Source organism: Triplophysa rosa, linkage group LG5, assembly GCF_024868665.1.
Source record: "Triplophysa rosa linkage group LG5, Trosa_1v2, whole genome shotgun sequence".
Classification (NCBI taxonomy): Eukaryota; Metazoa; Chordata; class Actinopteri; order Cypriniformes; family Nemacheilidae; genus Triplophysa; species Triplophysa rosa.
The window spans coordinates 27,546,041-27,563,603 of record NC_079894.1 but is presented as its reverse complement, the minus strand read 5'-3'; the positions used below and the strand labels follow the sequence as shown (position 1 = coordinate 27,563,603).

The 17,563-nt window shown below is 40.8% G+C and overlaps 1 protein-coding gene across 3 annotated transcripts in view; it reads left to right on the top strand.

Moving 5' to 3' along the window:
• Positions 1-17,563, top strand: part of pde1cb (phosphodiesterase 1C, calmodulin-dependent b) — a 97,667-nt gene that overhangs the window by 63,727 nt on the left and 16,377 nt on the right. For all 3 annotated transcript variants that reach the window (XM_057334606.1, XM_057334607.1, XM_057334608.1), the window contains 7 exons: positions 10,219-10,332; positions 12,292-12,474; positions 13,398-13,464; positions 13,551-13,667; positions 13,747-13,887; positions 16,253-16,353; positions 16,894-17,022. In XM_057334606.1, coding sequence (XP_057190589.1) covers positions 10,219-10,332; positions 12,292-12,474; positions 13,398-13,464; positions 13,551-13,667; positions 13,747-13,887; positions 16,253-16,353; positions 16,894-17,022 — 852 coding nt within the window. The remainder of the gene's footprint in view (positions 1-10,218; positions 10,333-12,291; positions 12,475-13,397; positions 13,465-13,550; positions 13,668-13,746; positions 13,888-16,252; positions 16,354-16,893; positions 17,023-17,563) is intronic.

The window sequence follows — 17,563 nt, the reverse complement described above, 5'->3', positions numbered from 1 at the left end:
TTTACCCACATCAAGATTATTTTACCTCTACAAGCTACATTCATTTCACACCTAGCTTTGAAAGAGCAACCTGTGAGCAATAAAAGAACAATGTTAGTGGTTATACGCTGCACATCAAATTATTTGGTTAGAGTGAAAAGTGTGATGTAACTGATTTGAGATCAGGTGTTGGGACGAACAGGGCTGTTTGTTTGGGGTTCCCTCTCTTCTGTATCCATCTATCAAAACGTTGTGTGGAAAATGTTAATCTTCCGCTCTGATTGAATTGACCTCAAGGCATCAATGTCACTCGGTAACTGTGTGATCGTCATGGTGACAGTCGGCCAGCCACTTACTCAAGCTCACGCTATGAAATCGTTTATCCTCCTCTGATGGACACAGGTGGGACCCGGCTGGATTTTGTTCTGCTGTATGAATGTCAGATATACAGTATATGCAAATATGGTCTGCGTTTACCCTTTGGGAAATTACGTTTAAGCGCGATGCTTGTCATGACGGTCCCCAGAGGATCATGTGACACGTGACAAGGTCATCGCAGGAGACCAAATCACTGTGGCTATGTTGTTCAGAGTGGAATACTTGGGCTTTCTATCGCCAACAACTTAACGATACGCATCCCCATACAAGGCCACGATGCGATACGTATCCCGATATGGGTCAATTTTTTATGACATTACTCATATGACAGATTTAGATATACTTGCAAAAAAAATTGCTATTCATAACTGTTTAGCAGTTAATCTGACAAATCAATGCATAAAGTAGTTTTGGGAATAAGTATAAAGTTGCAAAAGATCAAGTCCTTATATAGAGACCCTTGTTTCTTAAACAGGGTTTCTAGGCTACATCATATGTATGCATGTGTTTTACAAATAGACTATATGTATGACGAATAAATATGGATAAATGCATAAACTTGCAGTCAGAGTAAATAGATTGAATTAAAAAAGAAATGTGTTGTATTGAAATAGATTTCTAGATATAATATTATGCATGTAAAGGTGCTGTAAGATTTAAGCAGTTCTTTGCTCTTCACTTTCTTTTACACGCACAATTACTGCGGCTCTTCCACGTCTTTTCAAACGCGTTGCTGTATTATGAGCAAGCGGCGCGTCACTACATTCCTCCAGCGGCGGGAGTTTCATTGATTTTAATCGCATACAATAGTTTTATAGTGGAAAAGGCAGAAGCAGTGGTGCGTCATGTGTGTGTTGAATTAGCGCCTACACGACATTACTGTGCCTTAAACGCAACCGTTTAAGTGAATGATACGAGAATGTGCTTTCATGTATACTGGATTTGATTTAGTTGTTTCATTTAAGTCTCGGATGGTTTTCCTAAATTTTCTTAGGAGGAATAAAGACAAAACAAACAAATTAGACTATTGTTGAAATACGCGAAAAGTATATGGAGGTGTAAAATGAATGTAGATTGTAGAGGCAAAATAATCTGGATTTGGGTAAATTTGATGAGAAATGTTTGAGTTCATATTGAGATCGTCAATAATATTGACTTTTGATTGCAGACTTGACGCTCAGTTTGAGACATTGTTGAGATCTCTTCTGAAACTCTGAGACATTTGTGAGATTTTGGCTCTTTTTCTCAGGAGAAATGTCTGGGACACAGATGAGACTTAAGCAAGTGTTTACATTCACTCTCTTTTTAGACTCTCGTTTAATAATTAAGATATTAAAGATGTATCATCTGTGAATTGTCTTTCTTATGGCAATTACACTTATTTAAAAAGTAAAATTTAGAGTTCGACAATTCAACAACTCCCATTTGTGTGGTAAAATCTCTTTAACACACTATCTCTCATGGTTTGTTGCTTCAATAAAAGGATTTTACTTCTATAAAAATGCTAACTTACTGCAAATGATAGCTAGCACATTATTTTAAAATAATGTTAGCACATGAAAGCATTGCAAATAAATTGTGCACAACTGACGATGTGTCGCATTGATGGGAACCAAACCAAAAGGCATCTTTGACTCAGGATAATGTGATGAAATTGGGGCACACAACTCATGAGATGTCTCTCTGATTATGGCATGGAAAGATAAGTGTGCTATGTATTTCTATAATCATTTATCCCCCAAACACAGGATGCCTACCCGACAAACAAGTGAAACTTCAGACCTCCTTTCCTCTGTTCATAATCTTGACTGCTCCCCCTGCGTAAGGCGTGGGAAATGTCCTATTGGGCAATTCAACTGTGCTGAAATAGTGGGATTATAACAACTAGTCCTATTAAGCGAATCTGAATAATCTGGTTAAAACCAGTGACTGCTGTGAAAGGGCAGCTTACAACCAGGGAAAGACCTGGTGACAGCCTGGAGAGACTGCTGGCAGGAGGGAATAGACCCCACCAGGGCAGACATGGGCTAGCTACCCATGTCGGCAGGATCCATTACCATAAGTGTAATGGGTCCACCCATATATGGCTACGAAAAACACAAGAGAAAGAATACCCCTCGAGTCTGCGAGAGCGGGGGCGCAAGATGACTCATCGATGGATCACATGGCAACAGACCTTGGAATGGAAATCACAAAGAACCAAGAGATCAGCACAGTAGAAGTTGGAAGAACAGGACAGAAACTACGCATATGCATTTGCGGCTGGACAAAGGTAACATCAGAGAAAGGTCTTAAAATCCATCAGGGCAGGAAGAAGTGCCTGAGAGAGCTTAGTGAGGGGCCTCGCATTGACCAATACTTCACAAGAGGTAAAATCAGCCTGAGGAAACAGCGGAAGAAGGCCACAGAAGAGGAAAGGAAGGGCCTAGAGGCACTACAAGGTGATATTAAACGTCGCCTGGCCTCGCTGCGAAGAGCAGAGAGCTTGAGAAAGCAACATAAGAAGAAGGAGCGATCCAGGACCGCTTTCTACAAAGATCCTTACAAGTTCGTCAGTAGCATCTTTAGCAAGGAGAAAACTGGGGAACAGATATTGAGGAACACCTACGGAAAATGTATTCCGACAATCAGAGGCATGAGCCAATCTCCATTCCAGAGGACATGCCACCAATTCAGCTACCAGAACACCAAATGGACACAAGGCCCCCTAAATGGAGCGAAGTTGAGAGTGTAGTAAAACGGGCAAGATCAGCTTCAGCTCCTGGACCCAACGGTATCCCATACAGGCTCTACAAGAAAGCCCCTGGGGTGTTGAGGTACCTTTGGAGATTAATGGCTGTGGCATGGAAAAAGCAGGTGATACCAAAGGTCTGGAGAAGGGCAGGAGGCATACTGATCCCCAAGGAAAAAAACTCCTCAACTATTGACCAGTTTCGCCAAATTATCCTATTGAATGTGGAAGGTAAGATTTTCTTCAGCGTTGTGGCCAATAGACTCTCAGGATTTCTGAAGAGAAACAACTTCATTGACACTTCAGTGCAGAAGGCAGGCATAGGGGGTTTCTCAATTCAATTCAATTTTATTTATATAGCGCTTTTTACAATGTGCATTGTTCCAAAGCAGCTTTACAGGAGCAAATAAGAAAAACACAGAAAGGTAAAACACAGCACAGTGCATGGTGTTTGTAGACCAAGCAAGATCATTCTAATAAATAATATCTAATAAATAAATGAATAAATAAATGCAGTCTCCCGGTGAGCAAGCCAACACTGCACTGCTCTGCTGTGGCGAGGAACCCAAACTCCAATGATGAATAATGGAGAAAAAAAAACCTCGGGAGAAACCAGGCTCAGCCGGGAGGGCCAGATCTCCTCTGACGTGTCATAGCTGCACTCAGTGACCCCGACCAAAGCCACCGAGCAACGTCCACGAAGAACAGGGAGAGCCCACTAGCCGCGACCCAGGAAGCCCCACCCGCCGAAACCGTGCAGGTCCAACCCGGTCCCATTCCGCGATCAACAACAGAGGAACAACCAGGGAAAAGTAGTAATGGCATAATTAACTTTATTCCTCTGTTGTCCGACATCAACCACAAAACAAGACCAACCAGACCCACACAGTCCCAACAAATGAAACACCCCGAACCACAACCAACAAGCCCCCCCACTCCCTACAACACCCACCCAGCTACCTCCAATCAAAGTCACTGAGTGCAGCCATAACTTCAAACTGCTGTCATGTGATGTAAGTTTAGCATTAAATACCAAGTATTGTAAATTTAGCATTAATGTGACAGGTAGTCCGTCTTTGTTCTTGGTTGGGGATGGAATTGTCTGAGCTGGGCCGGCCAGATGGTCGCCTTTTTCTTGGGTGGTGATGGAATTGCCTTGGATGGAGCTGGGATGGTCAGTCAGTCCGCAGGCTCTCGCAGGAGGATGGTACGGGATTTTCCGATGTAGCTGGCGTAATCTCTCTGGATCTCTCTGGTTTCTCTGGATGTTTGGAACATGTTAACATCATCTGGCTCCAGTTGCAAATGGCAAAAAAGGAGAAGAAAGACCTGCATGTGGTTTTTCTAGATCATCGCGTTGGGTGGTTGGAGGAAAGCGTTTGAAAAATGGGTTGCGCCTACCTCCAATCAGGGCATACATGGATGACATAACAACCATCACAACAACCAAAGCATGTACAAAGCGACTGCTGGATAAGCTCCAGGAGAACATTAGTTGGGCACAAATGGAGGTCAAACCAAGCAAATCACGCAGCATTTCTATTGTCAAGGGTAGGCTTACCAATGACAGGTTCTGTATAAAGGGTGAGCCCATACCAACGGTCACGGAAAAGCCCATCAAAAGCCTTGGACGGTGGTACACTGCAGACCTTAAAGACGCCGAACAGGTGGAACAACTCAGGCAAGAGACAGCCAGTGGACTCAAGAAAATCAATAATACAGCTCTCCCTGGGAAGCTGAAACTCTGGTGCTTCCAATTTGGCTTGTTGCCACGCCTGATGTGGCCAATTTCAATGTATGAGCTCACGGTGTCTCACGCCAATAACCTGGAGAGATTGGTGAGTACACAAGTGAGGAAATGGCTTGGGCTACCAAAATGCCATAACAACATAGGGCTGTACGGCAATGGAGCGCTCTCTCTTCCCATTCCAAGCCTTGTGGAGGAATATAAATGCATCAAAACAAGGTTAGAGATGACGCTCAAAGAATCCTGTGATCCCTGTGTAAGGGATGCTGCTCCAACAGTAGCGACAAGAAGGAAATGGAACCCAACAACAGCGGTAGGAGATGCAAAGGCAGCCCTCAGACATGAGGACATCGTGGGACAAGTGCAACATGGCAGAGGGGGACTTGGTTTGGCATCAACCACACCCACATGGCGAAAAGCGAAGGAACAGCGTCACCTGGTAGTGGATGAGATTCGGCATCAAGAGGAAGCAAGTAGATGTGCCAGAGCGGTCTCTCAAGCCCAGCAAGGCCGTTGGATGAGGTGGGAAGGCATTGAAAGGCACAAAATCACTTGGAGTGAGCTGTGGAGTATGGAAACAAACAGTCTAAGTTTATCATAAGAGCTACATATGATGTGCTGCCCTCACCAACAAATCTGCATGTTTGATGTGGACAGGATCCAGCCTGCCACCAATGTGCAGCTCCAGCAAACCTCAAACATATTCTTGTGGGTTGTAAGAAGAGCTTGACACGGGAGATATACATGGTGCCACAATCAAGTACTAAAGTGCTTGGCTGCAGCAGTAGAGACCAAGAGAGTGGCAGCTAATGCCATCCCCCCAAATGCCAAGGCTAACTTGCTAAAAAGGCAACCCCTTATTCGGGAGGGGAAGAAACCGCGGGCCAAGCCCTTAACCCCATATTCAGGACTGCTGAGTATAGCCAGGGATTGGGAAATGCGAGATGATTTAAAACCACAGACTTACTTTCCCCTTGGAAATCGCAGCGACCAACCTGCGGCCAGACATAGTTCTGTGGTCCAGCTCCAGTAGGACAGTCCTCATAGTTGAGTTGACTGTACCTTGGGAAGAGGCCATTAACGAAGCATTTGAAAGAAATAATCTCCGGTATGCCAACTTGGCAGCGGAGGCTGAAGATCAGGGATGGACAGCGAAAGTGTTCCCGGTGGAAATGGGCTGCAGGGGCTTTGTTTCCAATTCCACTACAAGGCTGCTTAAGAAAGTGGGGATCAGGGGACAGGCCCAATGGACGGTAGTCAAAAAACTTGGCACTGTTGCTGAGAGAAGCAGCCACTGGCTGTGGTTGAAACGGAAGGACGCAATATGGGCTGCCAAGTGACCACGTAATAAAATGGTGTTGCGTGTTCTATTGTTATGCCATACAGGACCGGGGGCACTGAGCTTGCCTTAACGGAGCCAGTGGGGCTATAACAGCCTTAGCCAACGGGTTGGTGCGTATGGTTGCGTTGATTTCGGTAATGTGTTGTAATGCTATGCCATATGGGACTGGGGGCACTGAGCGCGCATTAACAGTTTGGGTAGTTCTGGCCTAATGGTTAGAGAGGTAACGACTGTGGTGCCTTTGAGCTGCAGTGATATAGCTGCCCACTGCTTCTGGTGTATATGTGTTCACGACTTGCAGTGCGTGAGTTCACTACTCGCAGTGCGTGAGTTCACTACTCACTGGATGGGTTAAATGCAGGAGGAGGATAATCAAGAACTGGCCAGTGTTGCAGTAAGAAGCCAATGGCTGTGGTTTAGGCGGATGGACACAGCATGGGCTGCCAGATGACCTCGTAACAATGCGACACACACCCAGGTCTGATCAACCTGTGGTGGGCCTCCCTTGGCTGAGGGTGTCTTGTGATAAAGGGCCGAAACACCCAATGAGGCTGAGGTGCACAACTGACGATGTGTCGCATTGATGGGAACCATACAAAGGGCATTATCAGCAGCACCTCACCAAAAGGCATCTTTCACTCAGGATAATGTGATGAAATTGGGACACACAACTCATGAGATGTCTCTCTGATAATGGCAAGGAAAGGTAAGTATGCTATGTATTTCTTTAATCATTTAGCCCCCAAACACAGAGGATGCCTACCCGACGAACCAGTGAAACTTCAGACCTCCTTTCCTCTATTCATATTCTTGACTGCTCCCCCTGTCATGCATAAGGCGTGGGAAATGTCCTATTGGGCAATTCAACTGTGCTGAAATAGTGGGATTATAACAACTAGTCCTATTAAGCGAATCTGCTTACTTTACATTCTTTGTGTATGTTTTTGACCAGCAAACTATGTGTAATGAAGAATTGGTGTAAATTACAGTAGAAGTTAAGGAATTTCTGTCTGTAAGGATTTTTTGGTCACCCTAATAAAATCACTGGGTCTTACCTGGCCACCTCTAAAAAAAGGTTCTGGCTACACCCCTGGATAAATGACAAACAACCAGTGAATCGATCAAGTCTGTGACCTTTCACAAGCCATTAATAAACCGCATTACATTTTAGCTGAATTTCCAATAATCAGATCCTTCACATGAGGTCATTAAAGAAATAGTTCATAGAAAAATAAAACTTTGTGTTGTTTAAACCCCCAATGGCTTTCTTTGTAACCAAAACATGGATTTTTTAAGTGTTGTTTTGTGTTCTTTGTTTACAAAAGGAGTGGATGACCGCCTCTTCTCAAGATTCAAAAGAACATAAAAGCATCATTATATAACTCCATGTGACTTGTATCATATATACCAAGTGTTCTGAAGGTATATGAACAGGTTTGATAAAAAAAAAACTAAAATATAATTCACTATTTGATGAAAGTCTCACATGTGTCAACACAGTTAACAGTTCTTTTGCACTCCTGTTGTGCATATTACTGTTGTTTCTGGCTGTTTTAAAAGTAAATGTTGTAAAACTATGTAAACAATGCAGTTTAGAAACAGAGAAAGAAGTCAAGATTTTTATCAAATAATGGATTATACGTATTTTAGTTTTGTTTGTATGCTTTACGATACTTGGCATATACAGCCAGTTATTTTAATGATGCTTTTGCATCTTATTGATGTTTGACAAGAGGTGGTCACAGTCCACTCCTAATGTAAACAAAAAACACAAACCAACACTTTTAAAAAATCCATGTTTTGGTTCTAAAGTACATAGAAAACCATCTAGGGTTTTAACGACACAAGGGGGAAGTAAATAATAAAATACATTTTTGCTTGAACTAACCAAAGACAGTCTGTCAGTTCTAGACAGTCTGATTTAGCAGACACACCAAAGACTGTAGAGCACGTAAGAGGTTTGATCGGAAAGCCCTTCATGCTGGAGGACTATTGAAGATGGATGTGATAAGACTAACAGGCTTTAGTTAATCAATTGACCCTTAAAGCTCAATTTAATAGACCCCTTTTGCGCCGCCGTCACAATTAGCATTAGCTGGAGGCAAAACAAGGGGGAAAATGGAGGCGGCCAATTACAAACCAGCACAGAGTTGGCTACAAATTGAATTTAAAATATCAACCAGAATCGACAGATTGCAGACTCTAATCTGATATTTTAATACATACCTGCTGCAATTGCCAGATAAAAACAACAACAGTTGTAGTTAAACACAATAAAACAAGCGGACCAGTAGAAATGATCATCAAAAATGCTGGAGTTTTCACCGTACACTTTATAAATTAAATAAACTCCTTTCTTTTGTTGGTATGGATTATGGTTTGGATATGTGTCTAAAAACTTCTCGAGTTTGCCCATTCACAACACGGGGAACAAGTTAAGTTATTTTTCACGTATTAGTGCATATGTAAGCTAACTTTGTTAGCAGTTAGCCAACGGCCGGTGAAGGAGAACTAAAGGAAACTGTTTGCCGTTGCTGTTTTTACAGTTTTCATAAGTGCATTAGTAGAATTGGGGAGAGAAAACAGTGAGAAGGTTCATGTTATGTGTCAGGTGTGTTTGCTACCGTTTGCCACTGTGAGTATATGTAAGCATCAAGATGTATACGCTCTTAGTTTCTCTTTACTATACACGCTTGGTTTCTTTATCTGGTATGTGTGGATGTCAGACCACTTGACTGGTGTGGAAGGTAATCCTGACAGTTCGCCCATCTATTGAGTGAGTGTGTACAGGTTGGCCAGTCTGATTCCTATCGTTAAAATTCACATTTTCAACAACAGTCCCAGTCCCAGGCAGTTACTGACCTTACACGTTCAAATTAAATCTGATTTTCTCCAGTCATTGTAAAAAAAACAAGCTATCAAAACATGCTCGCTAGTGTTAGTAAAGCGGCCAGGGGAATCTTTCTGCCTCCACCTATGCTCCGCCTACAAAAACGCGTCACAATGTTTATTAACAAAAAAGGGGCCTATAGAGAATGTGTCACGCCCTATGTTGCATGTCGCAGTGGTGCCGCCATCTTGAGAGGATAATACTCCACTGCTATTATTGTTTTGATATGTACTGTTACTTGTTTTGCTTGATATATGGAGAAATCGAAAGTGAAACAACCATGGGCTTGTCCTGAACGACTCTGCGTAACGCTATTGCAGCCACAAGACCGACCTACCATCGTTATATTTCCTCATCAAACAAGAAAAACAAAACACTGCATTGAACGCAGCAGCCATCCTCCCAAGATGGCGGAACATTCAACGCAGCGTGACGTTGATTAATAAAATCTATAATATATATATATATATTATAATGCAGTATATTATAATCTTGAGTTTGAGTTTCTTCTGCCTGTAAGGCCATGAATAGATCACCTACTGTGCAGTTTGTTTGTGTCTTGAAGTTTGAAGATGTCTTGAGGTTTTTATGGAATATTCTATATGACAATATTATCTTCTATAATATCAAATTAGTGCTATGGTACATTACAGTGATGGTATCAGATGGCGATACCATGGTAGGTTGATATTTCATTGAAAAAGTACTCTTATTACCGTAATACATGGTTAATCTGTTGGTCAACATGGTTTTACTACAAAGTAAACCCAAAAACTACATGTAACTTTGCATTTATGCATTTGGCAGACGCTTTGGACTTACATTGCATTGTATTATATATTTGTTTCTGACTATGTGCAATCCCCTGGGATCGAACCCATGATCTTTGCATTGCTAGTGCCATGCTCTTACCTCTGAGCCACAGGAAAGCTTTCATAAGGAATATCATCAAACTGTCATATTTTTTGTTAGTTCAAAGTTTTAACCCTGATGTTTTTATATTTTTGCCGGGAAGGGAAGTGTTTGATCTTTGTTTTGTCTTGCTGGTACTGGATTGGCCGGTACTGTCAAGTAATGGCTTGGTACAGAACAAAAGTTGTTCAGTTGTGTTGCTTGAATTAATGTAGGAATGTTTGATTCTTGTTTTCCAGATTACGATGTTTGGTGAAACAACTGGAGAGAGGAGAGGCGTCTCTCGTGGATTTAAAGAAAAACCTGGAATATGCTGCTTCTGTTCTGGAATCAGTTTATATTGAAGAAACAAGGTAAAGTATGCGTTTTTCATCTTATCTTATACTTTTTTTCATTTTATGTGTCATATTTTCATTTAAATATTAGTGTTAAAATACAGATGTGGAAAAAATCAAGAGACCATTTTTAAATTATTTTCGTTTTTTTTTCCAGAATTTACTATTTATAGATATGGGTTTAGGTAAAATGATCATTTTTGTTTCATTCGGTGAACTACTAACAATATTTCTCCCAAATTTCCAAAAAAATTTGTTTCTATTTGCAGAAAATGAAAACTGGAGAAACAGGTGAAAATTACAGAAAAGAAACTGCTCTGTAGTTTTTCAGACCCTAATATTCACTTTTAAGCAATACAACAGTAATGTTTCTACATGTATTTAGGAAAAGTTCCGAAAGTAGTTTCTTATGTGATAACCTGGATTTTTCTCACAGTTTTCATGTGTCTTGTCATGCTGTCAGTCTTTCACATTGCTGTTGGATGACTTTGTCACTCCTGAGGTTTGATTTTGTTGAAATTCAACAGACACTGGACTGGAATGACCACAATACATCTAGAAACATAACATTTTTCAATGCTCTCTTAATTTTTTCTGTGGCAGTATGTTATAGTTCATATATTATAGTTAAAATAAATTACAGATAATTTAATTTATATATTATAGTATAGTGCATTATGGGATACAGCATATTGCTCTAGTTTTATACTTTCCTTTTGGCATTATGTGCATAGTCTACACAATACATGCTACAACAATGTCAAATGCATTTCCAGATGTACCCCTTTTCTCATGTTGTTTCTTGGGTGATCCATCATTCAAATCCTGAATTGGTTGCCAACTACAGATTTGCTCTCAGTCCTGCCTGACTACATTCCCTTTTCTGCAAATATTTGAACCCACTGCACTGCTCGGGAAATTCATGACGATGGATTATCCAATTGTTCAATGTCAAATGCTGATCCAGCTTTTCCATACAATCCGCTAAAATCTTTGCCAGGGACAATTCAAGAACGAGACGAAGATCAGTCTAGCGGAACCTAAAGCAATTCTCTTCTGCAAATGGAGGTCAACACTGTTAACAGTTAAAGATCTTGATCGTGACAATCTCAGATCAAGAGGTCATTTGAAGGGTACCAGAGGTCATCGCTGCCTCTGTGTCTTTCAGCAAGACCTTCAAATAAGAATGAGAGCAGTACCATGGTATTATCACCGAGATTGATTGGTTTCATTTCTAAATAATGCATGAAGAAATCTATCATTATCATTGATTTTGCATTACAGTAATGAGAACTGGGGATAACGTGTGTCTCTAAATTGTAAATTGACTAAAATATGCTCCAAACATGAGGTTCACCCCATAATCCTTATGTGCGATCTTTCAACAAACACCTGCAATTTGAGACTCCATCGCTATCAGTGGCATTTCATTTCTTCTCAGTGACAGTATTCAGTGTCTCTGCGGGGACATGCAGTCTCATCACGCCCCTCGAGCCTCTCTAATATCTTTTTATTGTGATGCGTTGAGAGAAGACTCACATCTGTGAACATCTAGATGCCAGATCTGATAAAAGCTTACAGAATTATGTAAAAGGAACATCATCCCGGCCAGGGATTAAGACAAACCCTCACGTGCCAAACCACAGAGTCCCCCATTCCTGATCTGACTACATTCACATTAGTGATTTAGGAGCAAATTCATGTCTGAATACCAGTTTTTTTTTTTTTGACCAATTTTGTTGGTGGTGTAAAATCAGACGGATAGAAAATGATGTTAAACGTGAATTTTGTGTCACGTTGTTGTTCTGACACACAAAAAAGGACATACTGTGATATTTCCGTAATGATGCAGATAAGTGATGGATTATTCTTAAACTGCCGCGTCTTGGCTTGAGCTTCAATCACGGTTTTATCCTGCTTATATGCACAACTATTACCATGTTTAAAAAAAGTATCTCCCTCTTTTTCCTCTCGAAGGCGATTGGTCGATACAGAGGATGAGCTCAGTGACATCCAATCAGATTCGGTGCCGTCAGAAGTCCGCGATTGGCTGGCCTCCACCTTCACGCGGCAGATGGGGCTGATGCTCAGAAGAACGGAGGAGAAGCCGCGCTTCCGCAGCATCGTTCACGCAGTGCAGGCTGGGATATTCGTGGAGAGGTGGGGTCATGAACTTCTTTACAAAGCGTAAAACCCCGAGAACTAAAAAGATTTTAAAACAGTCATATGCCTATGTTCTGGCATAAAATTTCTCTATATAAGGCACTCTTAGCTTAGCTTTCATTGTGGCACTCATTTTTTTTTCGTTCTTGTATGATAAATTGTTTATTTTTGTTTTTAGTTCATGACATGCTTTAATGAATTAACTAATGTTAAAAATCCAGTGTACACTATGAAATTTAGCGGCATCTAAAGGTGAGGCTGCAAATTGCAACCAACGGCTCGATATAAATACTGTAGCTCATTCTAAGATAAGAAAAACATAACGCTTCATTATGTCAGGTCCTTATACACCTCTGAAAACATAGTTATGTATATGATATTGCATTTCTGTCAATGGATCCTCCAAAAAAATTACATATTGGACCTTTAACAAATTGAACCTTATTTATAGCTATCCCAACCTCTTAACGCTTCATCTTGACTGTAAATGTATTCATGGTTCAAACTCTTATTTTTCAAAAATCAAACAAGATCAAAGTACTGAAAAAACACATCCAGTTTCAGTGATTCGCATGTAATGCAATGCCTAAACACAAGCAGGAACCTTCCAGCGCCCATGAATCAATGATTCTCTCCAAGACGTTGTTTATTTTATGCCAGGCAGATTGAAACTCTTGCATTGAGCGAGGAGTGAGTCACGCTGTGCACACTCTGCATACTTCATCCTCCTCGCAGCTTCTCTTAACAACTACAATCCTTTCAGCAAACTTCTTTCTCTCTCATCTGTTAGCGTCATTCATTTAACACTACACAAATACATTTTGCGCTTAGTCAAAGAATTTATTTAAAGTGCTGATCGTCCTTTGCATGTGATGTTTTGGGGTTTGAAGGTGAACATTGACTATTGCATCTCGTTCCAGGATGTACCGGAGAACCTCGAACATGGTGGGACTCTGTTACCCTCCCCCTGTTATAGCAGTGCTTAAGGTGAAACTCCCTTCTGGTCTTATAAACCGTTTTTTACCTTAAACATCTAAAAGATAAGTATAAATTGTTTCATTTGTACTTTACAGAACGTTGATAGGTGGTCGTTTGACGTGTTCGCTCTGAATGAGGCGAGCGGCGACCACTCGCTCAAATTCATCTTCTACGAGCTCCTCACCAGATATGATCTCATCACCCGCTTCAAGGTGGAGGAAACTCTTTAAGATTAAAGTTTTAGCTCTGTTCTGGTCTGTTTCAGAAGTTTTAACGCTGTGTCTGTGGCAGATTCCCGTCTCAGCGCTGGTGTCGTTCGTCGAGGCTCTGGAAGTTGGATACAACAAACATAAAAACCCCTATCACAACCTGATACACGCAGCCGACGTCACACAGACCGTACACTACCTGCTGCTCAAGACCGGGATGGTGGTGAGCTGAAACACACTTAACACGTGTTTATTCTCAATGGGCTTAGACCAGTGTAAGCCGGTTTGCTGGTTTAATCAAGTCTCCCAGTTGCCAATTTCTATTACAAAATAACTCAAGACGACCTCGAATCAGGATTGACAGACGCTTTCTGTTGCTGTGTAAATGTAGCCTGTATGTCTTGACTGTTTTCATACATAGACACTACTGTCCATAAGTTTAGGGTCATGAACCCTTTGATCTGATGGGGCTGGATCAAAAGCATTTTTGCAAATTCTGGCAAGAGCTACTTTGAAGATACGTCAGATTTTTTTATTTTGAAACAAAATAATACAGCGCGAGTGAACTTTGACCTGTCATTTTTATTTTGTATAGTCACCCTTTTATAGTCCAGCTTGATTATTATGATCTAGTGGTCTAGTTTTGTCATGTCGCCCTGCACGTTCTCACTGTCGACACAGTGTTCATCATCTTGATATCGTTACCGTGACAACACGCAGAAACCTCAGAGTCACTGCATTCAGAGCCACACCATAATCATTTACTCAAGTGACATATACGTGCTTGTGAGCATACAAAACACGTACACGCAAGCCTAAATATGTTCCTGTAGCTCACTTTGCGTTAGTGACACAAAGGTCACGGGTTCACTCCCAGGGAACACACATATTGATAAAAATGTATTTAATGCACTGTAAATCGCTAAAACGCTTTAGATTAAAGCATCTTTCAAATGTGTAAATATAAATATTAAACAAGCAACAGGATTGTCATGAGTCAATGAGCGTAGGAGATTTAAAGGGGAGATTTCTCAAATGGTTTATTGATATGTGGATCTTATCCAAATCACTTTGGCTTTCACCGGACTAATCATTACAAGCACACACACTTCTCTCATCAGAATGCGGGTACACTTTAGCGATGGCTCTGCACGCACGACTCGAGACAAATGTGGTGAGAGTGTCATTTTCCAGAAGCAAATTGCCATGAATTTGCTTGCACAGTTTCTTTATTAGATGATTAAATATTAAGATGAAAGTCCTGCGGCAATGAATGTAGCGACGGGCATGTAGGATTGAGGTTTCCCTCGTATAAACTGAAGACTGACTTTTCTTGTCTCATCTCTTCTCATCTTTCATTTTCTCCTCTCATCCAGTCTAGTATTTTCTCATCTCACATTTCATTCAGCCCATTTTTCTCTTTATCTTGAGACTTATTGATCACCTTAAAGTCCCAGTGAAATAAAAAATTATAATGCCTATTTTTTCATGAAATATTGCAGCGTTTATTGTAAATAGTTTATCAATGTGGGTCATTCTTTTTTTTTTATTCGTGTGCCCTCAAAATCTTCAGTTAAAATCTGAAAATGCACTTTCGACCTGTAATGACTATTCATCTTAAATGACGTATGTTAGACGGCTTGGGCGGAGCATCTGTTAACTCCTCCCCTTCAACTGTCAGTCTGCTGCCAGTTCCATTTCAAAATGCAACGGCTGTTTTTATACATCCAATCAAATCGCAGCAAAAGAGGATTTTCTTCAAAATTCCATTTCACTCGGAAATGCGTCAAAATACGGAAGTAAAAACGATCCCAACTTGCGGTTCACAGGGACTTTAAGTTTCCACTTTTGTTTTATTGAGGTATCAGATTAATATGAGATTTTGCTATTAAACATGCAGACATAATTGTGAATATGCATCCGAGCATACAGTAGTGGCTAAATATATTTTCGAACATGTATTAAAAATGGTTTGTATGCTTGTTGTGTGGTCGTACTAGTGGTTGTACTAAACTAGACATCATACACTTGCAGACTTTTTGAAAGTTTCAGATAGAAACACATTAACTGATAAAATCTGCAGACTGGCACAAACTTTCTGCAACAAGTCCAGACTGAAAATCTGGGCATAAGTCTTGTAGTGTATTTTAGCCTTAAATCTCACCAAAACACTAACACATGTTCTCTACTGACAGGAACATTTAGTCAATCATATTACAATGTCATAAAAAACACTAACATCAGATGGAATAACAGAAAGTGCATTATTTTATATGTGTCATGTCTTTCCCATATACAATATCCCATCTGTTGGTTTCTCAAAAAATCTGGACAATAAATGCCATTGGTCTTGGTTGAGCTTGTGTGTTAAAGAAGTTAAAGTATTTTAAATGTGTGTTAAATGTATGCATTTTGTGTCAAAGCAACAAGAAATGTGTTAATTGTATTGCCTACACAGCCAGATGTTGTGATAACTGTGTTAAGAGTTGTTAAAAATTGTTAAAAGTATTGGAAAAATTGTCGTAGAAATTGTAAAAAACTGAAATGAGAATCTGTTTGCGTAATTGTTTTGTATGGGTTTTCTCAAGCACTGGCTGACTGAGTTGGAGATTTTGGCGATGCTCTTTGCTGCTGCTGTTCATGACTACGAACACACAGGAACCACAAACAACTTTCACATTCAGACCAGGTAAACGCCGCAGGGCGACGCGCAGCTCATTCATCAGCCACCTACACACACAAATGCACACAAACGCACAACCTGCGGTCACCAAATCCCAGTGTGAGCAGACAAAATGAAACTAGCATGAAAGAGAGAGAAAGATGACCTGCTTTAACCAAAACCCGACTGGAGACCAACATGATCAATTGGGAATGACATGAAAAATGTGTTTGTTTAGGACCAAAGCATTTTGGGCGTATTTATATGCTGTCACGAATATTAAATACATAACCATGACCTTAAATTACAATTGAATGTTTTTGCTATTTAAAGTTCTTTCACGTTGAAGTTCAAGACTTTTTCACCGTGAACTAAGAAATGTAGTTATGGTCACGCACTCCCACTGGAGTTTCCCATTATGGGCATTTCGGTAAAAGTCTTCAACAAAGTTCAAGTGTTGCATGTTACACTGCACGACAGTTTATTGTCACAGAAAAATGACATTTTTCTTAGATCAGACTCTATGAAAGCAAGGTAATTGTTGTAACGTCACGTTTATTCCTGAAGGTCTGACACGGCAATCCTGTACAACGACCGCTCGGTTCTGGAGAGTCACCACGTGAGCGCGGCGTATCGACTTCTGCAGGACGACGATGAAATGAACATTCTGTGCAACCTCTCCAAAGATGACTGGAGGTACAGCAGCATCTCTCCTCCATCACTCAAAAAAAAACACTTTTTTTATTTCAGAAATACTTAATGTGTCACTTTTGACATAATGACACAATTTTACGGCAATGCACATACTGTATATGCACTAGGGATGCACCAGTTAAGCAACAATATGATATTGGAAGTGTTAAATCTCTTAGTCGTGCTACCCTCCCTTTACGTATATTTCAGCAAAACAGCCCTTTTTGGTTTTAGAAAACAGCTTGGGCGGCATACATTTCTGGTGTTTTCTAAACGCTCATGGCTCACGTGAATGTGTGGAATGATCAAGCCATGTGCCCTTAATACGAGTCAGGGTTTTTCCTGGCTCAAAATGAGGCGGAGGTGGTGCCATTGTTGAATGAACTCCCAACATTAAAGTGCTGAGAGACATTTGTGACTGTTCACGCTGTGCTGTTCTCAACACAAGCCAGAGAAAGTCTGAGAAAAGTTTGCTGCAGATTTTACTTCACAAAACCTTTTATAATAGTAAGAAAACTATTATAGCGATACTTTGAAGCGGAAA